The 27,739-nt window shown below is 40.7% G+C and overlaps 2 protein-coding genes across 10 annotated transcripts; one reads left to right on the forward strand and one right to left on the reverse strand.

Annotated features, from left to right (window-relative positions):
- Nucleotides 1-12,712, reverse strand: CBX3 (chromobox 3). 5 transcript variants are annotated; one of them, XM_065829788.2, is made up of 7 exons: nucleotides 11,644-11,762; nucleotides 9,982-10,032; nucleotides 8,061-8,204; nucleotides 6,040-6,182; nucleotides 4,287-4,452; nucleotides 2,103-2,197; nucleotides 1-645 (listed from the first exon to the last, which is right to left on the reverse strand). In XM_065829788.2, exons 3-7 carry the CDS (start codon nucleotides 8,100-8,102, stop codon nucleotides 519-521), a joined length of 573 nt encoding a protein of 190 aa, XP_065685860.1. In that variant the 5' UTR covers nucleotides 8,103-8,204; nucleotides 9,982-10,032; nucleotides 11,644-11,762; the 3' UTR covers nucleotides 1-518. The 5 variants fall into 5 exon arrangements, with proteins under 5 accessions (XP_065685860.1, XP_065685861.1, XP_065685862.1 ...); XM_065829789.2 differs by lacking the exon at nucleotides 9,982-10,032; XM_065829790.2 differs by lacking the exon at nucleotides 8,061-8,204.
- HNRNPA2B1 (heterogeneous nuclear ribonucleoprotein A2/B1) lies at nucleotides 11,894-27,598 on the forward strand. Of its 5 annotated transcripts, none has more exons than XM_065829784.2 (11): nucleotides 11,894-12,064; nucleotides 18,126-18,236; nucleotides 19,165-19,311; nucleotides 21,470-21,680; nucleotides 22,006-22,107; nucleotides 22,197-22,277; nucleotides 22,811-22,873; nucleotides 23,372-23,491; nucleotides 23,748-23,870; nucleotides 24,913-24,995; nucleotides 25,150-25,634. In XM_065829784.2, exons 1-10 carry the CDS (start codon nucleotides 12,035-12,037, stop codon nucleotides 24,972-24,974), a joined length of 1,050 nt encoding a protein of 349 aa, XP_065685856.1. In that variant the 5' UTR covers nucleotides 11,894-12,034; the 3' UTR covers nucleotides 24,975-24,995; nucleotides 25,150-25,634. The 5 variants fall into 5 exon arrangements, with proteins under 5 accessions (XP_065685856.1, XP_065685859.1, XP_071661124.1 ...); XM_065829787.2 differs by lacking the exon at nucleotides 11,894-12,064 and adding an exon at nucleotides 13,440-13,595; XM_071805023.1 differs by lacking the exons at nucleotides 11,894-12,064; nucleotides 25,150-25,634 and adding exons at nucleotides 13,846-13,968; nucleotides 27,250-27,598.
- Nucleotides 27,599-27,739: the final 141 nt, after the last annotated feature.

Below are 27,739 nucleotides of genomic sequence, written 5' to 3' on the forward strand. Positions count from 1 at the left end.
TAAAGGAAGAATATAAAACTATTTTATTGACCACTGTTCACCAGTATTTACAATAAAGTAAACAATATACAGTCTGATAACATTCAAATTACTACAAAGTTAGTTTTCACCTGGTCTTCTTGAGGCCAAGTGATCCCAAATACTAAAAAGAATGATTCTACAGGTTTAAAGGGCTAGGTTTGGGTAAAGAAGATACATGCACATCAATAGTATAGAAGACTACAAAACATCTGTGAGTTTGTTTAGACATTCATTACGATTTTGTAATAACTATGTAAGTTTATGAATGTTTTATAAAAGCTTTTACCTAATATGGAGGAAGCAGTAGTATCAAATGCTCTCTCATGATAAATGAAACAAGTTGCAGAAAGCTTTTATGTACTTGCTGTTGATGCAAAACATACTACTTCAAAAAAATAACAAATTTGATTCTTGTTAGAATGTATGTTTCTCACATTGCTAATAAATCAAATTTCAGGTTTTAATATTCATATATATAAAAAAAGCAATGCAAACAATTATTGTGCTTCATCTTCTGGGCATGAATGCCAAGTTAGTCGCTCTTCATAAAAAGCAATTACAATCTGAGGACACTTCACGTTCGCTTCTTTGGCCAGCACAAGATCAGCCTCATCAGAATCTTTCCTGATGTAGAAGAGAGTGGGATTTAAGAAAACACATAATCAGTAATTCAGTAAGATTAACAGCTCTTGATAGGTCGTAAGTTCTGAAAAGACTATCAGCTAGAAATCAGTTCTCAGTATACCTTTCACTATAGTTACCAGGAATTTCCACGCTAACAGCAAGGTTTCATAGCTGCATCTTCCTTTTCTTCCCTTCCTGCATTTTTGTCTATTTGAAAGGAAAACGCTATTCAAATGGAATCTTATATATCGTTACCTACTGCATTATGTAATTAAAGGAGTAAAACTTCGCTAATTTTGTCAACTTGCTGTATTGCTTTTGCAACTTGCTGTATTTCATACTGCTACTCTTGATGCTGTATTGCAGTAATAAACTTGTCAGTCTGACATGCTTCAGATTCCATTTTTAAGTGCATGCTGCCTTTACAAGTCAGTTTTATGCATACATATTCTTATCTATGTTTGTTGACTACAATTATGAAAAACTAATCAACTGCAACTGAACTAAAAAAAAAGCTGCTTTTTGTACATTTCTTTTGTGTCTGGTGTTGCCAGTTATCACTACAGAAATTCAAATAGTCAAAATCTATACTTTGCAACTCTTTTAAATTTCACATAAAGTGTATAGAGAAATTGAAAAGGCAGAAGGGAGGCAGAATCTTTCAAAGCACTTATCTTCAGCAGCCAAGGCATATCACATGACTAATCATTTATCTGGAGACCTCTTCTCAAAGGCTGTGGAAAGCTATCATCCTTGCCATCTCTCCATCATAAGAAATCTAACCCCCAGAAAATGCTAATTCATTTTATTGTATTCTCAACACTGGGAAAAAATACTAATTTTATCCTACTTGTTCAGAAGGCAAGAAGTCCTCCTGTCAACATTACAGCTAATGAAGCTGGTCTCCACCCAACCTCCCAACACCACAAACTCCCCCCATCACTTTCCCCTCTTTATGAGCCCATAAAGATAAACCTCTCCTTCACATTGTTTATTCATCTCAACCTCAACTTCCTCCACTAGGTGCTTCCAGTTCCACTCGATGGCATGCAGAACAGCTGGCAATACAGTTGGTTAAATAGTTGGCTATCCAGCAGCTGGTTTCTGCTTATTGAAACATGCAAAGCTGGATTTCTGCCTGCCATTCCCTTAGCAAAAGCACTACTGAGATCTAGCTTTTCCATACAAATACAATTTCTTCTGCATTTTATCAGAATTTACCTTTCAAATTTCTACTTATGTAAAACTGAACCAATAGAAACTGAAGTAATTTGAGTTTTGAAGGAAGAGGTATTAAGTACTAACTGGTTAGAGAAGCCTTGTTTTTTAAGAATACAAGGTTAATAAGCAGACAACCAGCTTCTCTGTCTTCTCCTGAAATGAAGTTGTCTCACTAGCCTAAGTGCAACTGCCTGCCCTCCCTTAATATGGACAAGAACCATGTATGTAAGACTTACCATTTCATGAGGAACATAAGCTCTCCACTGCTATCCGTAGCCCCAATTATCCGCTCGGGATCAAGACCCCTTGCAAACCCTCTTGGTTTATCAACCTATTGAGTAAATTAGAAGATTGTTATCTAGTTTAAAATAAAATTCTATTTTGGCATTAGAGCTAGATATATGCATTCTTGTGTATATATTATGTGAGTATAACAAAACTAAAGCATTACTTAATTATAAAAGCTATAATTACATATAATTGTTTGAAGATGACACTAATTTTATTTTTTCATGACTGATCTTCAGGCCAAGTGTCAAGGTTTAACCCCAGCTGGCAACTTAGCACCATGCAGCCGCTTGCTCACTCCTCCCCCCTGGTGGGATGGGGAGAAGAATCAAGAAAAAGTAAAAGTCGTGGGTTGAGATAAAGACAGTTTAATAGGACAGCAAAGGAAGAGAAAATACTAACACTACTCCTACTAAAAACAACAGAATATACCAAAAAAAATTATGCACAGTGCAATTGCTCATCACCTGTCGAACAATGCCCTGCCTGTCCCCGAGCAACAATCCCAGCCCCTGGCCAACTTCCCCCTACTTTATACACTGAGCATGACATCCTATGGTATGGAATATCCCTTTGCCCAGCTCGGGTCAGCTGTCCTGGCTTTGCTCCCTCCCAGCTTCTCGTGTACCTCCTCGCTGGCAGAGCATGGGAAGCTGAGAAGTCCTTGACTTACTATAAGCACCACTTTGCAACAACTTAAAACAGCCTGTTACCAACATTATTCTCTCACTAAATTCAAAGCACAGCACTCTACCAGATACTAAGAAGAAAATTAACTCTATCCTATCCAAAATCAGGACAGTATCCACCCCTTATTCTATACCATCTACATCATGCCCAGGCCATACGCTTTTCAATACATTCAAAATAATTGTCTTTTTCTCCTGTCTTTGGATATACACACACAGATATCATTCCCTTAGTCTATGGGCCACCCCTCTAAAATGTCTGTTGAGTTCATTTAGGTGTAGAGTAAAAATTAATGAATTCTACACCAATGTTTCTATCATTTCTTTCTGAAAACTCAATACACAAAACAAGTGATCTAAAAATCCTCATAGCAGATAAACAAACCAGCATGGCCAGTAAAAGCAAAAGAGACAAAGCCAAAATGCACTCCTGGAAATCGGAAAAACACATCCTTATCAGAAAAAAAACAACAAACAAATTTGGGTTGGCTTAAGCCAACCATGAAACTGCACCCTTGGGGGATATCTCAACTCTTCTTGGCTCACTGGGATTGCATTGGCAGTAAGGAACATCACAACTATTTCCTGTATTAGTTCCTCTAGGTTCACAATACCCTTTTTGAGAAAGTGGCCACTACTGTACCAGATAAAGGCACACAATTACCTTCATAGAGAAATGACTTTTTTTTTTTTACAACTCTTCAACTACTCCTTCTGATGCCTTCCAAATTCTTTGACAGTAACCACCTATCCAATAGCTGTCTTCAGCAAACCACTGACATTGCCAACCAGTTTCATTTCAAGCTGCTAGTTTGGAAGCTTGTAGAGAAAAATGTAAACTATGGACCACATAATTATATGTGCATTATTTTGTACTTATCAGCGCTAAATTTGTCACATTGTTCATTTAAATGGTACGAGAAGCCCAGACCTTTAAGAAAAGGTAGGCTTTCTTCAGTCACCCTTTCTACTCCCTCTCCACCATCACATCCAGTCCTAAACTGAGCAACTGCCTGGTCTTGACATTTTGCCATCTTGTCCCTTACCTATTTAAAATCACATACTAAATATGAAAGCCAAAATAGAGCTTCATCTTTGTTCCATTCATGAACCTCTTGCTCTAATACAAACTGACCACTTAATACTATCAATAAATAACTCTCAAGCAGTCTTACTTTCAATTATTCCTTAAGCACCATGGGACAGTGCAAGAACTTTTAGTCATCGTGTCAACCAATCATCTTTTACCCACCATTTGGAGAGTCTCATTAACCGCCATGAATGATTTCAAACCACAGTTCCAGATGTCGTGTGATTTTTACAGTTTTAAACCCATGTTTGGTCTCATTCTAAAAGTCACGACAGGATTTTGGGGGGGATGGGGATGGAGAGTTAGGGAAGAGACACAGTAGAATAAAGCTTAGCACATGAACACATACTTACAGAATCACGCTTTTTCTTTGATTTACTATCATCAGATTCACTATCTGACAAAGATTTTCTTTTGGCACCATCTGTTTTTTCTTTACCAGCTTTCTGAGAGTTCAGAAAAGCTTCGATTAGCTCTGGACAATCTAAGTTTTCTTCAGGTTCCCATGTGTTGTCAGCACTGAAATATACACACATTTATGTAAAACTAGGAAAAGAAGAAAAATGTAAAACTAGCCACATGGCTCACCTTAAGCAAGTTATTTTTTTTCGCATTATGTAAGGGAGGTTTCTTAAACCTAAGGATGCTTGTCTTGTCATCTTTAGTAACCTTCATGTACTGCATTTGATGACTGAAAGAAGCACGGAAAGAAGCATGCTCTGCTATTGTCAAACAACGTTCTTAAACTGGAGATACAGAATAAGCAGCTCTATTAACTCCTATGATCTGGGTGGGATCACAGGAGTTAAAACAAGCAATCCCCACCCTACCAAAACATATCTGTCCATTTTAAACTAACTCCCTTCCCTCATTCCTCTAAAGACTGTCCATGCAAACAAACCATAAGATACAAGCACTATGACTGACAGAGAACAGAATATACACAACATACACTACCATCAGCTTAAGTATATATGTCCAAGCTTCTATATATGAGGAATGCTCTCAAAAGTTTTCTCCAACCACTGAGATCAACTCTGTCTAGAACTATCTCCCTCTTTCACTTGACTACAGGAGGGGGACAAAGGTTCCACGTCCCAAGCTGGGCACCGCAAATGTTCCAATGAGTGTGCATTTTATTAACGAAAAAGAAGTCCATGAATGTTCCCTACAACAACTAAGCACCTCCTCAGAAGTCCTCATGCACAAACACTGCACAGCCCTACTGCACAAGCAGGATGTCTACAAATTATTTTCAGCTACAAAATTGTATTTTTACAACTTCAGATCAGACCCTTGAATACTAAACACATTGTGTTCTGCACTTATGTACTTCTCACTACAGAAATGTCAAGTGCTACAATGCAGAACGTTGCAATGCAAACACTTTGGGAAGTATGCAACAATAATGTGACTGTATAAGTAACTGCTTATGTCCAAATTCCAGGTGCATCACCTTTTTTCAGCTAGTAGTTGGCCAGAAAGTGCCACAGGAAGGAACGGGCACAACTACATACCTTCCTTAACAATCAGCTTGTTAAAGTCCACTGTAACACTTTTTGTGCTTCCGTAAGTCCTGGGAAAGAGACTTAAAAGATACCTTTCGGGTATGCCTAATAAAGGTAACCATGCCACAGAATTCCTTATGCAAACTCATCTAATTCGAGAGTAGTTCAGAAAAGTGAATAATAAACAAACTATCTACTTCAAATTCATCACTTCAGACCTGCCTACAGTTTAAATCCCAGCAAAATTTCTTCCTCAGAAGTAACATTCATTCCATCACACATAACAACTGTCAGCCTTGCTCACTTTGATAGATACTGACACAATCAAAGAACAGTGGTAAAAGAACAATTACTAAGGACTTGGTAAAAATCTTGGAACATTTTACGTAGCACAAACACTAAGCTACACATCTTCTATCTTATTTTCACACTTGACTGCCCCACTTGAATATGCATTTATAGATGTCCTTCTCTTTAAGTTCTTTAAAATGTGTCCCCATCATCCAGTCCCCTCTCTGCAGTTATTTCAAATAAATGGTTAGCATTTAGCATTCTAGCAGGAAAAAAAAAAAAAAAAAAAAAAAAAGTAATGCCTTACTCTGTAAATCCTTTCCACTTCAAGTAGTATTCCACCTTTCCATTTACAACACGTCTGTCCAGGACTTTCTCCACAACAAATTCTTCAGGCTCTGCCTCTTCAACTTTTTTACCTTTGCCATTCTGTTTCTTTCCCATTTTGTGCTACAAAAGAAATTCAGAATGACATTACTCATTCTTTTGCTTGACACAGTTACTTCACTGGCCAAATCCAACTTTGCTCAGTGAAGAGCAAAGAATCACGTACTTTTTCACACTAAAGCCAGAAGCTCAGACCCCTTTTACGTTAGTGCATGTGGTCAGGTAACCTGAGCGAGACATGTTAATGTTTTGGGTTTTTTCAGTTGCTTAATGAGATACCCAACACCAGTTTTTTAAAAGGGGAAAAACTTTTGTCCTTACACTCAGTGCCTCCACTCCCCTTATAAATTTAATTCTCAGAGTGCTACATGCTCAAAAATTACAAAGCTTCTAGAAGTTAACTCTATGCCTATGAAAAGGCAGATGGCAAGAAACAGCATAAGGCAGAAGTAAAGAAAAGTAATAAGGGAATGGTGAAAATGCACAAAATAGAAAAGGGATGCTACTCAAAAAAGGTGGTTCCTACCTTTTCCAAAAAAAAAAAAAAAAAGCTGATGGGAGCAAAATTTATGCTGTATTGCTACAATAAGCAAAATACTCAACAATAACCCGTAACTAGTGAACAGGATGCATGCTTGGAGCATTCCATTAGTGCAGTCCCTTCTCATTCTTAGCCACGCACCAATGTAACTTACATTCAAACAGATGTCACAAAGGTGCAAAAATTTAAAACACCTACACTTAAGTACAGCACTTAACATGTAAATGAAATTTTGCTAACTTAAAGAACTTTATAAATAAGTTTACATTCGATACTTCAAGTAATACTCTTTAAGTTCTTAAAACAAATATTACATCCACATCATCCTCAAGGCATTCCCAGTTTAATAAGGCACAATTAAATAGTAATTGAAGGACACATTTCAGAATTTCTTTGTTTGTAATCTTAAAAAGATTGGAACAAGGCTATCGTGTTGTTATATCACGCTTCTGGAGCACTAGCAGACCAAAAGCAGTTTGCTTGCCATTTTGGACCGCACCTTATAAGAAAATTATTAAAGTGGTAGTCATAAACTAATGGGTGCAGTATTAAGCTCCTAAAACATATAGTCACGCAGCACCCTAAATCAAAGTGGACAGAACTAATTCCTCACTAATGCACTTCCTATAGAACAGAAAAGAGACAAGCAAAAACACAGAGCACTTCTATTTGCTTGATGGCCTTTCTCTAGTCCTCTCTAGAATTAATGCAGGTTAGTTCGAGAATATTGCAAAGCAATTTTGGAACTGTCCAATTTAGACTTTGTAGAATTTTGTCTTGATGTGGTGAATGGTAAAAAAAAAAGGTATGCTTTAGAGGAAAAACTCTCTTTTTCTAGATCAAAGATGTGAAGCAGACTCTTTCATTACAAAGTCCTACTTTTGTGCCCCTTATTTTTCACAATTACTTTTTCCTTCTCTCCTCAAAATAGCTTTAGTCTAGTTAGCAACCCATAAATTAAAGGTGCAAACAACAAAGACAAGTTTCAAGTTTCTCTTTCAAACAGCAAATTTCTGTATATGATTGTATCTCTTGTGACATTTGTTTTGATTTGGAATCATACAAGTGAGATTATCTACAACAGAGCATGTATTTCCAATTAGATTTTAACTGCCTGCATATCCCAGGTGTATTTCGACCACAGCATTCATGTCTGAGAAGTGTCAACTTAAGCACACTGGCTTTTTTTGCCTTCATAGTAAAAAGAACGCAAGACTGGAAATGAAGGAAAATAGAAGCATGAAGATGTCCAACGCTTCTATGAAGGCAGCTGCTTTCAAGAAAACGGAAATGTGAAGAAGAGAAATGGGTAGATATGAGGAAAACAAACAAAAAGAAGCAGAGAAAAAAGAAAAAAAAGACAAAGACTCACTATACCATAGTAATAACATTATAATTACTGGTGATGAGGCAAGCAGGCTACAAGTGGGGAACATCTCCATCTGTGTTCTCCGTTGGACTAAAATTCTTTGATTCAATGGAAGACTGTTTTCTGGTACTCTTTTCGGCTTCACTAATTCTCGTCACTTAAATGTTTTGGATTTCTGTATCAAAGCAACAATTTTTTTTTACTTTCTAAGACTTAAGTATCTACATAATCTTCCACAGAAGAAAACGAATGCCATGTGGGTCTGTACTTTTTTCTTGCAGTGCAGTAAGAAATAACAAGATCGACAATACGTTGCTTTTTGGTTTAAATATTAGAGACTGAATTAGGTCTTGTGTGCATCAGCACCACCTTCCAAACCCCTTAGCCTTTTCGACCTATTAAAATAATACTTGATCACAAAGCCTGCAGAAATACTGAACATTTGTTAAAAACCCTGTACATTCTGAGATCACATAAGCCAATGTAAGCCTCAGCCCACAAGTGAATGTGGTACCTGATTACTACATGTCCACTAGACCCCTAAAGCTTCCTCCTCTAGGGTTATAAGCTGCAACTTGGGCGTCTGACCACTGAATGCTCATCTATGGTTCATTTCCCTTTCTGCATTCAGAAGTCAAGTATGACAGATGCAGATGCTCTCCAGTGAATAATCACTCTTTCTTTGAGGGGCAAGATTAAAACACTGATGTGACACTCTGGTGAAGGATTTTAACATACAAGAGGTAACAAAATCAGAATTTACAGTTCTACAGCTATGCTATCCCTTCACACATTTAGGTTTTGCATGCAAGTACATAATAAAGCAGAATTATTTATGGTTCCCATGGGAACCATAACTGATTTTCCTGACCTGTGCAGCAAAATTCTCAACAATATCAAAAGATTAAGAATACTGCACTGATTCTTTCCTCTCCCTGAGGCACCCCCTCCCCAGCCTGGCTAACTCCTTCTCTTCCTCAAATTAAGGAAGAGTGGGCAATCAATTACTAACTGAAAGTTCAGACATTCACCTTGGTGAAGTCTTCTCGAATAGTTTATCATACAATATAAAGGAAGTACTCCATTGCACTTCTAAGCCAAGGGTTAATACAACTTTTTTAATATATCTTGATCTGGGTCAACTAGTAATAATTTCAGTAAATTTAATAAAAGGCCTTTTGAATGCATTGTAGATCAGCTGTTCTGCTTTCCAAATTTTGAATTGTATATGTGTATTTTTGCTTACTTCCCTGCCTCAACCTCAGATGCATCTCACACTATACTTTTTCAGTTGTCTTTCACAAAACTACGCATCATTATTAGTTGAATGGTAACCAGCAACCAACTGCCCTTAGAAGTCCATTTTTTAATGTCAAGCAAAGCTTTATAGGACTTGAGATCCATGAATGCATCATTAAAACGGTCCAGGAGGGGTTGACATCTGATAATCTCTGCTCCTATGAAATTCAAAGAAACTGTTATTTGTTAAAATCATTTCAAATGGCATCTTAACTATGCCACATCATTTCCCAATAATGTTATTATTCATCTGTAAAGACTGCCTTTTCTCAGGCAATTAGTTTTCCCCAAATACACTGGGAGAAATTAAATGAATACATGATTTTGATTTCGTTACATATATGCTGAATTACATGGTGTACTGAAAGGAGGCTAATAAAATGCTTAGTGTTTTCTACTGTAGGACAGATGAAATAGTGCAAAGACCTTTAATTTTTTTTTCCCAACAAGTCTCTTTAGAAATGGCAGATTCATTAAAGCCAAAGATAATGTCCTTTCTAGTAGCCTTACTTTCTGGATTTGAAATTTTGGTCAGAATAATGCTGGGGAGGGGAGATGTGGATGTATCTTTTAAATGGAGATGCCAAGTTATAAGTTTGAAGAAAAAATATGTTGATTAAATCCTTATATACTTTAGGTGTGCGTGAACTTACCAATGTAGTTTTATTGGAGGCCATTTTTATTGCAGACTTGCAGAGCTTTTACTAGAAAAATGCATGACAATTAAAAGGAAGTTTACGTTACTCAGAGAAAGGCATCCCAATACAAGCATGGTCCTTGTTCCAACCCCCATATATTCCCTGCATACAACATTTCTAATACGGATTAAATCCAGAACAAAAAGTAGGTTACTACTTTGTCCGGCATAACCCAGTAACACACCATCATGCTAGCCAGTATAAACGATAAAGTGGTATATAGGGTTGAAAAAAGGTTTTTAACAAGGCCTTCTAAGGCACAGAGACGTTTCTAGGGAAAAGGGGGAGGACCATCAGGGATGCTTATTTCCTTAAACCCAGCAGAACAGGAGTTCAGATTCTAGCAGTTAATCAAGATATACCTAGGTATATTAACTGCATATCTAGTGGGGAGCAGCTACATATCTGTGTTGTAATGAGTCACCCATTGCTCTTACATTGTAGTAAATGCTTATAAACAGCAACTATGAATCTTAACTACCAGGTTGCCTTCTGATTCTCAAATTTGCAGAAGTTAAAGTCCTAGAGCAATATTAACTCAGCTAAGCTGTATATACTACTTTTTTGACCTACACAAATGATGTTGAACACAATCCATCCCCTTTTCCATGTCATTTCTCATGTTGGCCACCTCCTCGGGTACATATTATCCCCGCCCCACTGCAAACTATCGAACTGTTATAATTCCCCATATGCCTGAGCAAGGCAAAAGAGTAAGTCCTTCAAGGCCAGACAACCTCCCGGGTTTGGCAATCCCACCCAATCCTCCCCTGATGGGGAAGGTGGATTTTGGCAATCCCATGGGCAGTGGGGTAGACGGAGTGGGAGAAAGGCAGGGGCTAGGGCCCCAGTGCAGAAGGGCTTGTCTTGTCCCCATTCGAAAGGCAGGACAAAGGGGAAAACAAACAACAATAACAATAATAATAATTATAATAAAACCCCCGTGCCACTCCCATCAGAAAATAAAGAGAGCCCTGCGGAGGCCTAACGGGGGAGGCTGAGCCTCGGGCCTGCGGTGGGCACACGTGAGGCCGGCGGGGACGCCCCGGGCGAGCTAACGGGACTGCCCCGAGCGGCGCGGGGCCGGCCCGCCGCTCACGGCGAGGCCTGCGGGAGGAGGCCCGCCGCTCCCGCCCGGGGCAGCCGCCGTCCGGCGGGCCCTGTGCGCCGCGCCCCCGCCACCGGGGCCCCCTCCACACCGCCTCCCCCACCACGCCACGTTTCCCCCAGGCCCAGCACACGCCGCCGCCTCCCGGAGCAGGGACGCCCGGTGGCGGAGGCCGCCCCTCGGCGGTGGCAGGCTGGCTTTGTCTCCCGAGCGCGTCCGCCACAGCGCGGGTGCCGCTGCCCCCGCCCCCCGGCGCAGCCCTCCTTCCCCGCCGCAAAGCCCGCTCCCTTGCTCCCGCGCGGGCCGGGAAGCACTGTGCAAGCGCCGGGGCCGTGCCCCCCGAGCCGCCAAGGAAGCGGCAGCGTAGGGAGAGGAGGGGGGCTGCATCCCGCATCTCCCCGCAGCCGAGGCCCCCTCCGCGGGGAGCGGAGGGAGGGGGAACTGGGGAAAGAAGGAGAAGGCTGGAGGGAGAGAAAGCGGGAGAGAGAGAAAGAGAGAAGGATACAGACTTCAATGGTGCCCAGCCGCTCCGGTCTCCTGCCTCCTCCTCGCCTCTCGCCCTGCGCACACTGTGCAGCGCCCGCAACAGCGATATCTGAGGGGGGTTGAGTCGGGGGGGTGGGGGAAGGGAAAGAGAGAGAGGGAGAGAGGGAGGGAAGGAAGGAAGGAGGGGGTGGGGAGCGGCTGGGCGGCAGCGCGGCGCAGGGCGGGCGCGGCGGCTGGTGGGGCTGGGCTGGCCGAGCACTGCGCGCCGGCGGCTGACGGGGCAGAGCGCACGACGCCGCCTACGCGCGAGCTGCAACCTCCTACCGTCGTCGCCGCCAGCACAGGAGGGGGGCCAAGACGTCTCTCCAACGGGGGGCTAGCGCAGGACCGCGTCAGGCGTCCAAAAGAAGGAAGATGCCTCGCGGCGACAGAGAAAGCGACTGGGTGAGCCGGGGGCGGCGGGCGGGGGAACGGGCCAGCGGAGCCCGGTAACTGCAGCCGCCATGATGGCCGCCGCCATGAGGGCGCGTTGGGCCGGAGCGGGCGCCGCCCGCCACGGAGCGAGGCCTTTAGTCGGTGTGGGAGGGCAGCCCCGGCGAGGCCCGGGAGCGGGGAGGCTGGGCGGCGGGGTGGGTTTGAAGCTCGTTGTGGCGAGGCTGAGGGGGGGCGTTTGGAGCGCGGCCATTTCCCGCGTTGCGGCGGGGAGGCCTAGTCGTTAGGGCACTAGGGGAGGGACGTGGGCTCAGAAAGCAGTGCGGGAGAGAAGCTGGAAAATTCTTTCTAGGAGTGGGGATGGGGGTCGGAGTCGGCTGGGGAAGGCTTCACTCCGGGTGAGGAGCCGCGGGTGGATCCGTGGTGGTTTTCCCCGAGAGCTGCAGGGGGGAGGGGGAGAAGAAGGGGCGGGAAGAAAGGAGCAGCTCTAGCGCCATTTCTCTGGTGTGTGGGGCAGCAGCACTCACCCTTTGTCGCGGTGCGTGCGGTGCCACTGAAGAGAGAAAAAGGGAGGGAGGAGAGGAAGGAGGGAAAGAAGAACAGAGTGCCGAAGCGGGCGGTGGGCCCGATGTCGGCCGTGTGGGGTAGAGCGGCGCAGGCGGCGGCGGAGGAGCCCGCCTCCCTGCGCTGGCTCCCGGCCCCCCGCTTTGTGTCGGTGCTGGCGCCAAAATCTGGGTCGTTCTCACTTCCTCCTGCTCGAGCGGAGGGGGAAGGGACCAGGGCGCCAGCAGCAAGGGGAGTTTTCGGGGGTGCGTTTTACTCTGCTCGCGCCCGCTCCCTACCAGTACCACAAGTGGCCACCGAGAGGGCAGCGGGGGGAGATGCGAGGCTGCTTTCGGTTAATTATAACCACCTTCTTGGAGGTTTGAGCCTTCGATGCCGTTCGGCTTTTTCCGGGGGAAAAAAAAAAAAAAGGCGCGTCACGGTGCCAATCGAGATCGGAGCCGTTTCGGCTGCGCTCGGGCACGTATCGCGAGTCTCTTCAGTTGTCGGAAATTGCCGAACGCGCTGGATGGTCGATCACTGCTGCGGCTCTTTCTCCGGAAATTGCCGAAGAGGTTTTGAACGCCATTCTTTTCTGCCTCGGCAAATTCCGGAAATTGCCGAAGCGAGTCGAACGGGATTCCATTCCTGCTTCGGCTTTTTCCGGCGACTGTCGAAGCGGATAAGCTCGACGACGACGGCTCCTTCGGCTCATTCCGGAGACAGCCATTACTAACGGAGTTGATGACTTTTTGTTACGTGATAAAATCACGCAGGGGCGTTATACAGAATTGTTGCCCGTTTGGAGATATTTAAGCTCCGGCTCCAAGCTTTCTTTTTTTTTTTTTAAACTAAAACCTGGGAAGGGAGCCTGGCTTGGAGAAGGAGGGCGCTAGCACTACGTGGAGCTGAATTTCAAATTGCGTAACAGTTAAGGCAGCCATTACTGACCAGTTGTACGCTACTCTCGAGCAGGAATAGGTAAACCATGAAGAACATGGTACGTGGAAAAAGGGAAAATTCAGGGTTTGTTTTTAAGGAGGGCGGCAGGTTTGGTTATGGGTACGGAGTGAAATTTTCCGGGTGTGGACGTTACGAGTGGGGTTGAGCCCCTGTCAGTGCAGGTCGGTGCCGCTGCGGGGGGTGGGGGGTGGCGGCTGTTTGTCTTCCCGCAGAAGAAGCGTTAGCGGGCAGGAAGGTTCTGGAAGCGACGGTTGGGGCTGGTGCGCAGCCGAGAGGGGCGGCGGAAGCTGCGGTAGCCGTGCATGGCGGGTGGGCGAGTTCTTGAATCACTTGACGTGCCCGTTAGCCGAGCTGCTGTTAAGGTGGCGCTGAAGCGGGGAGAGAACGGAGAGGCACCCGTGACTATGGAGGTCAGTTAATGCGGGATCCAGGGAGTCGCCTTTGCCCTGCGAGGGCACCCTGAGCGGCCGGGGCGGCGCTGCCGGTAATGGCGGTGGCGAGGGGGAGGGCTAAAATGGCGGCGCCGAGACTCGCTGGTGCGTGAGACTGAGGATCCTCTGGGAGCGATAAACCGACTAAGGGAGGGGGGATGGCAGCCGTAATTGCCTAATATCTGCGGGGGCGTAAAATAGCGTTTACAGGCAGACTCTTCCTGGTACCGTGTGTGCAGATGCACCCTAGAAACGGTTTGCACCACTTGGTTTCTGCTTAGCCTGAGGACTCGGATTTGGGCGGTTTTTTTGTTTGTTTTTTGCCTGGGGTCGGTACTTGCAGGAGTTCTTTACCTCGCGCCTCATCGATGTCCCTGGAAGCGGCGGCTGGTTCTGGGCGCCATTTTCCCCTCCTGGCTGCGGGCGCCCTGTGTTCCTGATAGCCGCCACATGGCGGAGCCGACTCGGGATGGCATCTGGCTGCGAGGGCGGGGGAAAAACGCAGAGGAACTGAGAGGGTGAGGGGAGAGAGTAGCGTCTTTCGTTTGGGATCAATAAACGCAGCTTTGCTTTCGGCAGGCCTAGCCATAGTTGTTTGGAGATCCCACTAGCTTGTTTTTGTTAACTGTTCTTGTTACTCGGAGAAGCCTACAGTCGGCTCGAAGTATTTGTGCACACATTATTGCTGTATGAAACACATTTCCTTGCTCTAATGATTATTTTTTTCAGCAAAGACTACATGTTTTCCAGTCCTTTAAAAGTGTTCCTTTAAGCCTGCGAATGGAGGCTTAAAAAAAGCACTCATGAAAATTCTGCAGAGTTCATAAAGATTTCCTCTCACACTCTGTTCCTACCACAGAATGTACTATGGAAATCTTGAAAGAGGTTTTTCTTCCAGCTCTTATATTGTGGAGGTGGGTTGTGTGGGGAGAGAGGTGATTGTTTTTACCAAATGAGGATTTTTGTCAAGATTCTGAAAGGGACAGGAGTGATAATTTTATTATATGTTTTACAGCTTCAGCATAAACTTCAGATAGTCCGAGCTTTCTGGACCACAGTGAGAGGTTAATGGTAGACTGAGTTGCTTAAAATTGACACATGTCGTGGTTTAACCCGAGCTAGCAATACAACCAGGATAGCTGCTCACTCACCCCCTTGCCTACCCCCCCCAAATAGGGAAGAGAATCAAAAGGGAAAGGAGAAACTTGGATTGAGATAAACACAGTTTAATAAAATAACAGAATATTAATACACTGCTAGTAACTATATATATATGCATATATATGTGTGTATGTATATGTAGAAGAAATAAAAGATACTCGAGGCAATTCCTCATGAACACACTGAGCAGCCAGGCCCAGGAAACAGCACCTAGTCCCAAAGAGAGAAGAAAGAGGAAAAAGGCAGAAAGGCTCAGAGGCCTCTGCAAAACAGCAAAAGGCCAAAATAAAACTTCCAATCGAAACTGCCCTAGCAAGAGCTAGGAAAAAAGCGGAAGAACCAACTGGAAGGGCCTGACTGTATGTATGAAGCATGACACTAATGGGATGTAGTACTCTTATTGATCAGTCTGGATGTCAATCAAGCTCTGCCTCATCCATGCACCCCTTCCTCAATGTCTCACACCTGTGGGCAGAGTGCGCAGTGTCCTTGGCGCTCAGACCAGAGCAATTAAAAGCATTAGGTCTCTGTTATCTCTTGTTCTCAAACTAGGTCCAAATACTCAGCATGCTAGCTATGAAAAAGGTTTCTAACTGCAGGAAGAAAACCCATTTTCAGTTAAACCAGCACATTCAAGACAAATAGTCTCTCTTCTTCCCTGTCTGTGCCTGTGTTAGTGCAGCAATACATGTATGGTATTTTCACACAGTTATTTTAATTGAAAAACTGGGAGTGGCTTGTTTTTGTGTGACCTGACGTGTGTTGTGCCTAGATGTTGTTCTGGGTAGGGCATGTACAGTATGAAACTTGAAACATGGTAAATTACACTTTCTAATAATTCATACATCTGTTAAGTCTCTTATTCTGTTCAATGTTTATTAGTAATGGGTAGTATATGTCTGTTAAAAAGCAAATGTAATTGTTAGAGATCCTGGAGTTTTGTTTACAACGGTTTTCAAAGATAAACCTATTGCTTATTGGAAAAATCCTACCTACCTACTAAATTTGCTTGATTCTTATGTTTTCCTAAGAACATAAATGTCCATTATTAGACACATGATGATCATATAGGAAAAGTGTTTGTTGTGGGCCTGTTAAAATACTAAGTAGTCCCTGATTTTCAAGCAGAACTGAAGTAATCTGAAGGGAGGAATTTTTTTTGCAATATTGTTGCTTAAAATTATTTCTCTGCTAGCCTACTCAAAATCATAAATGATAGCGTGGCTTGCAGCATATGACTTTTTAGTCCAAGATTGGTATGCAACATCCTTTCCTTTATTCTTTTTAAGACATGAGATGAAAGGAAACTTGACATAACATGGGTTTGCTGGTTTAAAACTCTTCTAATTTTGCCTGTCTGTACAAGGAGGAGGCAGTACTAACTTCCTCTGTGTTCCTTAGAAATAAGCATACTAGATCAAACAGCCAATTTTCACGTGTTCTTAAGAGACATTTTAAACTTCTCATTTTTATTTGGGGGAAATGTTTATTTTTATAATGGTTGATTTCCTTGTCAGGCTGCTGTATCTGAAGCTGGTAATAAGGTGATGTATTTTGCACAAAAAATGATTCAGTACTACGTGCAGTAATTGTCTTATATGCATCTATATCCAGGCCTGCCTTTGACAACCTGAGAAAAATGTTTTATAGTGCAGATTGGCTTAATACTTTCAAAAGCATTTGTGCACTGAACTATTTTGATTATTTTCTGAATCTCATTGGTTTTCTAGTTTTCATCTTTTATCTTCTTGTCCAGTGCATAGTTGGTTATATTGTGTTTGTCAGCTTTAGCTAACTATGCAGTGTTTAAGTTGTTTAAAAATCAACTACTACCCTAAAGAAAACATAAAACCAAACACCCAAGTAGATTTTCTTGATTTAAAAAATTATTTAACTGTATAAAGCTGAAGGAACTGCATTTGAGCTCTCTTGTTCCTAGCAAGACAGCTCTCTTTCAGACAACATTCTGACATCTTAAATTTTGTGGAAGGGGATTACTTTTTAGTGCATTTTTAAATCGTTGCTGTGTGACATACGAAGCTGCAAAATACGTGATTTAGTCACACTGTTTTGTGCAGTAAATGAAAATTATGGTGTATACTTAGTATAAAGAGTTCATATAAAAGTATTTTTAACTGGTAGGGGTGGGAAGGTTCTTCCTGCTTGGGTAGAATGCCACATACAAAATAGTAAATCTATTGCCTTTATTGGTCCTGTTTTTTTTTTTTTTTTTAATGGTGTACTTGTTATCACAGCAGAAATTTCTGCAAACTAGCACAGTGGTAATTTCTCTGAAAGGTAATAGAACAAAGTCTTACTGAAAGCATAATTTATAATAGTAGATATGTAACGTGAATATTATTCACATTTCCGTTTTAAAGGGAATCCACTTAGTTTTGATACTGCTGCTGTGAGGGCAGATAGATTTACTGCTGATTCCAGTGGTGCAGGATCCCAGATTAATTTTACAGATGCTCTGGCTTTCATTCATTTTAATAACTAATGAGAAAATAGGAATCGTCAACCCATTTTAGAACATCTTGAAATGTACCTTTTAGTGCCTTGGGTAAATAGGATGATAGTATCCATGTAAGACAATTTGAGCCGGGATGGTTTTTAAAAATAAATACTGTCTGGAGTAGAATTTATGTTGCCTGTAATGAGAACTTTTGGGGTTGTTTTAATTTTTTTAAAAAACATTTCCCGAAGATCTTTGAGAGGATTGTTCTGGAAGTCTTTGACTGTGGTTCATTGTACAGTAAAATCTGTATTGTAAAAGTAGACACATAGACTTGCATAAACTACTTAATTTCTTCAAAAGCGGTAGAACAATTAGAAGAGCTAAGCATAATTTTGAAAAATATGTCTTGTCGAAAGTTTTTGACACTTTTTAAAAATCTGACATGGTGTCTAATTATGCTGATGTAAAGGGGGTATTGTTAATTATATTAATATAATCTTCTTTTCTGTGATAGAGGGAAAAGGAACAGTTCCGCAAACTGTTTATTGGCGGCTTAAGTTTTGAAACAACAGAGGAAAGCTTGAGGAGTTACTATGAGCAATGGGGAAAACTTACAGATTGTGTGGTAAGTTTGGAGTACTAATGTGCAATTATGGCAGCGAATGTTTAGAAGTTGTAGAAGTGAGGGGTTTGTTTTCAGGATAGCTTAATGAAAAGACGGAATATTAATATTTTCCTAAGTGTACAGGTGGTTGGTCCATAATTCACATTATTCAGTTCATTGAAGCTATGCACAGACCTTACCTTGCAAACTCTTGATAGAATTAGGAAGCATTTACAATCTGTTTACTGTAAAATCTCTCAAATTATTGCTAACCACTCATTTCAACAGTTTAAAATTAACTTGGGTGTCACTGGCTGAAGTGCATAAGGGGATGCTTGCATAGAGCACTTACATCTGTGTCATTGGTAACCTTCGGCAGAAAGCTGATATGGTAAGCAACCTCAATAAAGCTGGGGAAGGGCGTCTTCATAGAATTGCTTAGGTTGGAAAAACCCTGCTAGATCACGGAGTCCAGCTGTAAACCTAACGTTGCCAAGTCCACCAGTAAACCGTGTCCCTGAGCGCCACTTCTGTACATCTTTTAACTACTTCCAGGGACAGTGACCCTTGCAGAAGTTTCTCTGCTGGATTTGTTTTGTGAACAGTAAATACATATTTCGTAACACAGATTTCAAATCTGTGGTCTTCGGAAAGCTTAAAATAAATTATGTGTTTGATTTTTTTGGGAAAACAAATGTAAACGTATGTCAGTAATACATCAGCATTTCTGCATTATGAGTATTGGAAAACAATGATGGTTTAAATTTCTGTGATGCCAAGCAGTGCGGTTCATGTACTTAAACATCATAGCATGCTACTTTATCATAATAGTGTTTTGAAATCAAATCAAGGAAAATATAAATTAAGTTTATGCATTTTTGCTCAAGGTGTTACTGTTACGCTTAACATGAGACAGGGAGATATGATTTAAACATTTATTGTTTTTTAGGTAATGAGGGATCCTGCAAGCAAAAGATCAAGGGGGTTTGGCTTTGTAACATTCTCTTCCATGGCTGAAGTGGATGCAGCCATGGCTGCAAGACCTCACACGATTGACGGAAGGGTGGTTGAGCCTAAGAGAGCTGTGGCTAGAGAGGTAAGTATGGCTTTGAAAGTATATGATTCTCATGTTTTGAAAAACAGATCTGTTTTGGTCAGACATTTATGCTGTTGTCATGGGTAATGGGAGCTAGCAATGCAATGACAATAGCTGCTCACTCATCCCTTCCCCAGCACCCCCTTCCCAATAGGGGAGAGATTTGAAAGGGAACGGACAAACTTGGATTGAGATAAGCACAGTTTAATAAAATAACAAAATACTAATACACTACTAGTAAATATGTATATAAAATAGAAATAAAAGACACTCAAGCAATTCCAAACAAACTCCATCCACAGCTGAGCAGCCAGTCTCAGGAAGCCACACCCTGGTCCCAAAAAGAGGGAAAAACGCAGAAAGGCTCATAGGGCTCTGCAAAACAGCAAAGGGCCGAGCTAAACATCCTGAACCAAGATTCCCCCGACTCCAGCAAAAAAAACCTAAGAAAGAACGTGCGAGAGAAAAAAACACCCAAGAGTGAGAATATGCCCCAGAGAGAAACTGGAAGATCCCTCAGTCCTTAAATAAGAAGCATGATGCTAAGGGGATAGAATACTGTTGCCTTCCTTGATGCCTCACGCCTGTGGGCAGAGCGCTCAGAATGTCCTTGACTCTCAGACCAGAACAATTAAAATCATTACTCTCTACTGGGGTGTTGTCCTTTGTTCTCAGACTAAGTCCAAATAATGACCATGCAAGCTATGAAAAAGAAAGGTTTCTAACTGCACGAAGAAAATTAACTCGTTTTCAGTCAAACCAGCACACCTTTGTTCTTGTTGAAATTGCATGGGTTCAGAGTCTTGAGTTAAAAGGGTGTGGATGGGGTGCTATTTCCCCACAGTTTTCATCTGTTAAATGACCCTATTACATACATGTCTAATATTACGGTGAACTATTAAGTTATTCTGGTTACAGAATCATGTCTGCAGGTGATGCAGCTGGGATCTGAAAGCACTGCTAGCAAAAGTGTGTCTAATGCCTGCAATTATGCACATTCCAAACTAACTCTACTCTGGAGTCGTTACTATTACTAAACCTCAAATTAATAAACTCCTGCCAGTCTCTTCTGGCTCTATTCCTGGGGTATTTCTGAAAGGTATGTAACTGAAATGGCTAAAAGTAGAGAATGCAGGGAAATATCTTTTTTTTTTTTTTTATTTTTCCCTAGTGGTGATATACAAAATAATTTTGGGACTACTTTGGTTTTAACCCCAGGTATGGTTTTTAAGTTCAGGGTACAAGTTAGGTGTATGCGTCCAAATGCAATTCACCTGTAAACTTTTCAACCAGGCCTGTGTGGCACAGAAGTACTTAAGGAGCAAGTGCAGATTCTAAGTGGGTTCTATTCACCACATTGTGGGAGCTCTGGCAGGGTTTACCAGTTTAAGGTTGGATCCAGGTGTTTAATGCTTTTGCAACTGATGAACTGGAATCAAATGAGCTGTCCCAGTGGTCAAGGGAAACAAAACTTGTAACCACTGGGTCCCTGTTCATTATCCCAGTTTTCTTTCCACTTCATGCAGAATGCAGGGTTGGTTAAAGCAGCATACCTACGTACTGTTGAAACAGACAAAGCTATTTATAAGCTTTACAAATAAGTCATTCTTACCTAGTGCAGCCTCTTTGATACCCTGCTGCAAGTGCAAAAATAACCCATGAATGTGAGGAGTTGTCACCATATTTTGAATAGAAGTTAAAATGCATAGCCGTGCACTTGCTGAGAGGTTGAAGGACTTTTACTGTTGATGAAAGTGGGATGTTGCCTTCACTGCCATTGAAGAAATGGGCAGAAGAGGCTGACACATCTTTGTTTCAGTTACAAAAATCGTGCTTCTTTCAAGCAGTTGATCTTAACGTCTTGTTTAAATATGTTTAAAGGTTTTTAAATTTATGCATTTCATAGCACTTTTAACTTTTTTCCAGTGTGCTTTGACATATAATGGGGAAGAAAAACCTCAAATTACACCATATTACTTGCTTCCCAGAGTGCCCCTCGGGCGAAGTTGCAGGGACATGCATCTGAAGAGGGCTACCCCAGTACTAGGAAAAAAAAAAAATCTTAGTTTATCAGTATTCCATTCCTGAAATCCTGGAAAAATAGTGATTTGTGATATTGTTTTTCTTTGTGATAATTTAAAGGTTTTTTTTTTAACAGGAATCTGGAAAACCTGGTGCTCACGTTACTGTGAAAAAATTGTTTGTCGGTGGTATTAAAGAGGACACTGAAGAGCACCACCTTCGTGACTACTTTGAGGAATATGGAAAAATCGACACTATTGAAATCATTACTGACAGACAGTCTGGTAAAAAGAGAGGGTTTGGATTTGTTACATTTGATGACCATGATCCTGTGGATAAAATTGTATGTAAGTAAGCTTAATTTCACTCTTTCATTTGATAGTATTAATCCTTGCAGTCTCGGTAATTTTGTAAAGTTAAACTTAAGACAGACTGGAATTAGTTATGTGCATGAATATTTGCTACATTGTCGTTTTGGTCAATTGTGTGGGAAACATTTAAAGTAAGTATTGACTTCTTTGCTTAAAAATTGTGGTATTTTGGGTTTTCAGAATGATTATGTGGAATATATGTGGATTAATTTGGAAATTACTTCATTATTATTGTAAGACTGATATTTGTTGCCAGATCAGTACTTAAATGCTGATCGTATCTTATTTGTTATGGTTCTAGTGCAGAAGTATCACACCATCAATGGCCATAATGCAGAAGTAAGGAAAGCTCTCTCTAGACAGGAAATGCAGGAAGTTCAAAATTCCAGAAGTGGGAGAGGAGGTACGTACAAGTAACAGTTAATGTTTTGTGGTTGATGTTCGTGTTCACCTTCCATGATCTCACTGCTTACAAACATTAAACTGTTACAGGGAACTTCGGTTTTGGTGATGCACGTGGAGGTGGTGGCAATTTTGGTCCAGGACCTGGCAGCAATTTCAGAGGAGGAGCTGGTAAGACATGCATGTTTGTAGCCTTTTTTTTTTTTTTTTTTAATTTATTTGTATCAACTTTCTAGTTCTGGGTAACTTTGTCATCTACTGCTGTTTGATTTAAATGCAGTTAGAAAATTTTTAGGAAGAGTAACTTGCAAACTTCTTCTGTAGTATACAGGTTGATTTATGTGGATATTCAGTAAAACAAGGTGATGGGGTTTTTCTAAGGATTTTCTTAAAATCCAAAACCTAAATAATTTCATTATGGAATTCAGAGATTTCTCCTCTATAATTGTATGCAACACTTGGCTGACTTTTACAGTGTGAAAGGGCTATGTGCAAAATAAAAACTGTGTGGCTTACAAATACAAGAAAAATAGAAGATGTAGAGTAAGGACGGGATTTGTTATTTCACATACCGAGTTTGAGTGTACATGTGCTTAATCTCTCTGAGATTTCATCCTTAAGGTCATAGGGGTTTGAGAATTCAGTTAGTTTGCTACAGATGAATTTAAGTACTTCGTGGTTTTGTTTTTTTTTTTCCCCAACAGATGGGTATGGAAGTGGCCGCGGATTTGGTGATGGCTATAACGGATATGGTGGAGGACCTGGAGGTTAGTTCACTTTTTTTGTGGTGGTTGTTCTTATTTTTCTCTCATTCAGAAACATTTTTACATTCACTTACAATTACGTAAAATTTTTACAAAATTTATATTACTTGCCAAAGTCATTTTATTTGCCTTAAGAATTACACATAGCTGTCGCTTGTGTTAAACCTTTATATGGCAAATTGTATGGGTAGTTCTTGGACATCCATGCCCTTTTCTTTAGAATAGCAGTGTTTCTTAAATTTCCTGGGGGAAAAAAAAAAATCAAGATTTTAATTAAGCCTCTTAATTGAGGCCTGTAGGCAATCTCAGTTTTGATCACAGTTCAGTTAGGGTGGAAGTTGGTATGTGTCTTTAGAAGTAGTGTTTATAGAAATTTCTTCACAGAACTCCTACCCTTTTCTTCCCCTGTAGACTTCAAAACAGAAAAATGTCTTTCAGATTTGTAGAAGTTGATTGCCTTATACACGGAAAAGTTTATTTTAAATTGTTGTATTGTCATAGGTGGCAACTTCGGTGGCAGTCCCGGTTACGGAGGAGGAAGAGGAGGATATGGTGGAGGAGGACCTGGCTATGGCAACCAGGGTGGTGGCTATGGAGGTGGTTATGACAACTATGGAGGAGGTAACATACTGGCCTGAAATGACAGAGCATTCAAGTTGTAAATCAGTGCTAGTCATTTGCGCTTTGAGGGGAGGGGGTTGTAAACCTTGTGTAAGGAAGCTCTTGTTTTCTAAACAGTGTGAAATAGTATGGAAAAGTAGTTCGTTGCATAAACTCCTGGAATACCTGTGTTATTGTTGTACTTTTATACAAATTCCAGTGCTGCAGTCATTTTAGCTCATCTGCGCATTTATCCACTTGTGTATTGATAATGCAGGCAATTATGGAAGTGGAAACTATAACGATTTTGGAAACTACAACCAACAACCTTCAAATTATGGTCCAATGAAGAGTGGAAATTTTGGTGGCAGCAGAAACATGGGTGGACCATATGGTGGAGGTATTGTATATGTCCTGACTTTCCTTGGAGCCAGAGTGGGTGGGCTTCTGTCTTTTGGGGAAGTGAAAGGGATGATAGGACAAAGGATGACTGTTTTGAACTAGAAGAGGTTATATTTAGATTAGATATAAGGAATAAATTCTTTATAGTGAGGGTAGTGAGGCACTGGAGCAGGTTGACCAGAGAGGTTGTGGATGCCTCATCCCTGGAAGTGTTCAAGGCCAGGGTGGATGGGGCTTTGAGCTACCTGATATAGTGGAAGGTGTCCCCGTCCATGTCAGGGAGGTTGGAATTAGATGATCTTTATGGTTCCATCCAACCCAAACCATTCTATGATTCTAAGTTTGATATATAGAAATTGGATAACTTCTGCAGTAGATGGACTGCAGTGCCCATGTTTTTTCTGCAAGTTGGGCTACAATTTCTGCTCTTGAGACTGTAAAGATTATCTTGGGAAAAAATTTGTTATTACTATTTTGGGAAAGATGAATGACAAGGTACTAACTTTTCCCTGAGTATTATGAAATGTTTAGCACTTCGTAGTCTGTAAAAGATTTTAGACAAGTTTCATGTTCTTTGCTATCAGCTCACAGTACTTGCAGAGAGCCTACTTAATGTCCACTAAACTTGCTGGGGTTTCTTTATCTCCCTTCTTGTTGTGGTGTCTTTTTTCTCTGACATTTTCTGCTTTTTGTTGTCTAAATGTTACTAAATATGGCATGTAAAGCTTGTGACATGGAAACTGGAACATGAAGCCTTTTCTTGTAAGGTTTAGCATGCAAATAAAGTCAGCCCTTGCAGGCTCAAGACAGTACAGTGCATCAAATGACATGTGACATTGAGTCTTCCAAGGTTTCAGCATGTAGGTCTTGTGGCAGTTCTTGAAGTTACTTAGAGGAAGACAGTGAAATGTTAAAAATATTTGTTGTATATGCAGTTTCTGGAAGTAAAGCAGATGTTAATCTTCATACAGTACTCAAAAGCATTGCTAGATTTAGAAAGCATACTGATGTAGCCGTTCTGTGTTTTTCTGCAATTGCAGGAAACTATGGTCCAGGGGGCAGTGGAGGAAGTGGTGGATATGGAGGGAGGAGCCGTTATTGAGTTTTTGCAAGCATGCCATGGGTAAGTATGTTTATAATTGTTAAAATTGCAGTGATTCTTGAGAGTAGCTGCAGGAGTTAAAAGCTTTTTAGGATCATATTATCTTTCCTTTAAAAAATGGTTAGATGAATAATTTCATAACCTATTTTTTTACTCTTTACTTCTGTTGAAACAGGCTTCACTGTATAAATAGGAGAGGATGAGAGCCCAGAGGTAACAGAACAGCTTCAGGTTATCGAAATAACAATGTTAAGGAAACACTTATCTCAGTCATGCATAAATATGCAGTGATATGGCAGAAGACACCAGAGCAGATGCAGAGAGCCATTTTGTGAATGGATTTGGATTATTTAATAACATTACCTTACTGTGGAGGAAGGATTGTAAAAATGCCTTTAAGACAGTTTCTTAGCTTTTTAATTGTTGTTTCTTTCTAGTGGTCTTTGTAAGTGTAGAAGCATTCCTTTGATAATGTTAAATTTGTAAGTTTCAGGTGACATGTGAAACCTTTTTTAAGATTTTTCTCAAAGTTTTGAAAAGCTATTAGCCAGGATCATGGTGTAATAAGACATAACGTTTTCCTTTTAAAGATTTAAGTGCGTGTGTAGAGTTAAGAAGCTGTTGTACATTTATGATTTAATAAAATAATTCTAAAGGAAATATTGTGTAATTTTAGATTTTTTTTTTTAATATTGTAAAATAAGGCAAGGAGTGGGTAGCATAAGGTCCCACAAAAAATATGAAGCTATTGTTGTACATGTAAAATTAAATGCTGGTCAGAAAAAAGTATGTTGTCTGTAAATGATCAGGTTTAAAATATATAGATAACTTAAGGGGTATCTCTGCAAGGAGAAACACCTTTTTAGATCTTTTAGATGCTGCTTCTTCAATGCAAGGAAAGGAAGTATCCCCAGCGAGTTACTCTTCCAGGGACGCAGGTCTAGTACAAGCGAACTCTTGAAAACGTCACTAAGTTCAGCCAGTCTTAAAAAGCTGTGCTGTATTTCTGCAAAGCTTTAACCACAGTAGTTGATAAGGATGCCAACGAAGGCTGAGGGTGTAGAGCAAAATAGTTCTAAGCTTCAGTTAAACTTCTTTAGGTAAGATCTTATTTACTTTTCCTTTCTTTAATGTTCAAAAACCAAGAAACTAATGTTGTATGACAGTATTCTTTCAGTATAGTGATTATCGTTATGTAGTTTAACATAGCAATGGATTGAGTTAACATTTACCAATTGAAAAAAAAAATTGTGAATCCTGTTTTCTTGTATTATTAAATTTTTTACGAACACATTTTTGTTAATTTCAGCTACTTAACATATTTTTTTCCTACTGGAATCTAGCTATGATATGAACCCTGGACAAGCATAGACTGCTGCCACTGTACACTGCTACAGTTGAACAAATGAGACCTGCAAGTGTCCATTAGTAAAGCTTTGCAAGGGTTCCATCCCTGGTGTTGGTAGTTAAAATGGTAGGTCACAAGTTAATTAAATCATACAACTTTTATTTTTGCATCCTGCAACATTTTATTTTTTCTTGGGAGTCTATGCATTATGGTGGTTGCAAGGTAATGCAATGAAGGTAGTTCTGTGCTGTTGAAAATGAACTGTGTTATGTGTCTTTTCTACTGTAATCTGTTTTATATAACGTGTTTCATCCTGAAGGTTCCCAAGTAACTGTAGACTGTTTACGTGTAAGGAAAAAATTGCACCACAGAATACATCTGCCTCTGTGAAGGAATGTGTCGTCCATTCTTTAACTGCATAAGCAGTTCTTTAGGAAGGGAAGTGAAAACTTCAAATGAAACTGCAGGTGGTATTTCATAAGTGTATAATGCAATTATGTAAATTGGAATTTGGCTAGAATGTTGAGGTTTCCACCATTTTTTATAGTTCTTGCAGCTAATAAACCTTAGTGCCAAATTAAGTCAGCCTTACTCTCACTGCATTCAATTTTTGCACCTCAAATTAATGAAAATTCATCAAGTAATGAGTTTTTCGGAGTAAGGGTGGCATACTCTTCTAGATCTGTTTTTTAAAGAAAAAAAACCCACCAAAAAAGCCCTGGTTTCAAAGTTCCATTGCCTTTAAAAGGCTACCCACTGAAGAGCGTGGACTCAGCTGAAAAAAATCCTGTTCCTTTTTGTGTTAGACACACCAGTGAACTGCTTATACTTTTTAAAAAAAAAAAATGGCTGAAGTTCCCCTATTGGTAATTTGGTTTAGACATATGTGATAAACATCTTCAGATACACTTTTTTTTTCTTTGGCAGGAAGGTGCCATGCTGCAGGTAACTAATGAAGAAGTGGTCAACCACAGAAACGCTTCAAGAAATAAGAAATTCTGTATCATCAGAAAATAGTTGTTTTTGCTGCCTTCATTAAAAATCTAGAGGTTAAATGAATACTGATAAAACATCAGAATTAGTACAGCTCCCTGTAATTCTGGGTTTTTAAAATTATAGTAATAATGTCTTGTAAACCTTTCGAATAAAATTCAGATTCATTAGGAAAAACAAATCACTAATGTTAAAATAGCGAACACTCTGTGAGTAGAAAGTTTAACTACATATTTTTATAACTTTCATAGCTTTAAAATAAAGTATTTTTTATACCAACGTAGTTCTAGTGTAATGCTTAATAAAATAAAACTTAGTGTGTGTCTAACATTAAATAATGTTTATGTGCAGCTTTTAGACCCTTTCATGATTTGAAACGTTCCATTTTGAGGTGGATTTAAAACAAAGTCAACTTGGCAAGTGT

The sequence above is a fragment of the Patagioenas fasciata genome, chromosome 2, assembly GCF_037038585.1.
Source record: "Patagioenas fasciata isolate bPatFas1 chromosome 2, bPatFas1.hap1, whole genome shotgun sequence".
In the NCBI taxonomy this organism is placed as follows: Eukaryota; Metazoa; Chordata; class Aves; order Columbiformes; family Columbidae; genus Patagioenas; species Patagioenas fasciata.

Excerpts from the sequence above, each read along its gene's own strand:
- HNRNPA2B1 (XM_071805023.1), top strand. The coding sequence starts at position 13,861 with ATGGCGGGTGGGCGAGTTCTTGAATCACTTGACGTGCCCGTTAGCCGA. Across the intron at positions 21,681-22,005 it reads TCCTGTGGATAAAATTGTAT|TGCAGAAGTATCACACCATC; the intron begins GTAAGTAAGCTT and ends TTATGGTTCTAG. Across the intron at positions 22,108-22,196 it reads TTCCAGAAGTGGGAGAGGAG|GGAACTTCGGTTTTGGTGAT; the intron begins GTACGTACAAGT and ends AAACTGTTACAG.
- CBX3 (XM_065829789.2), bottom strand. The coding sequence starts at position 8,102 with ATGGAGATGTTCCCCACTTGTAGCCTGCTTGCCTCATCACCA. Across the intron at positions 6,183-8,060 it reads GCCTGCTTGCCTCATCACCA|CACAAAATGGGAAAGAAACA; the intron begins GTAATTATAATG and ends TTTCTTTTGTAG. Across the intron at positions 2,198-4,286 it reads CAAAGAAAAAGCGTGATTCT|GTTGATAAACCAAGAGGGTT; the intron begins GTAAGTATGTGT and ends TTTACTCAATAG.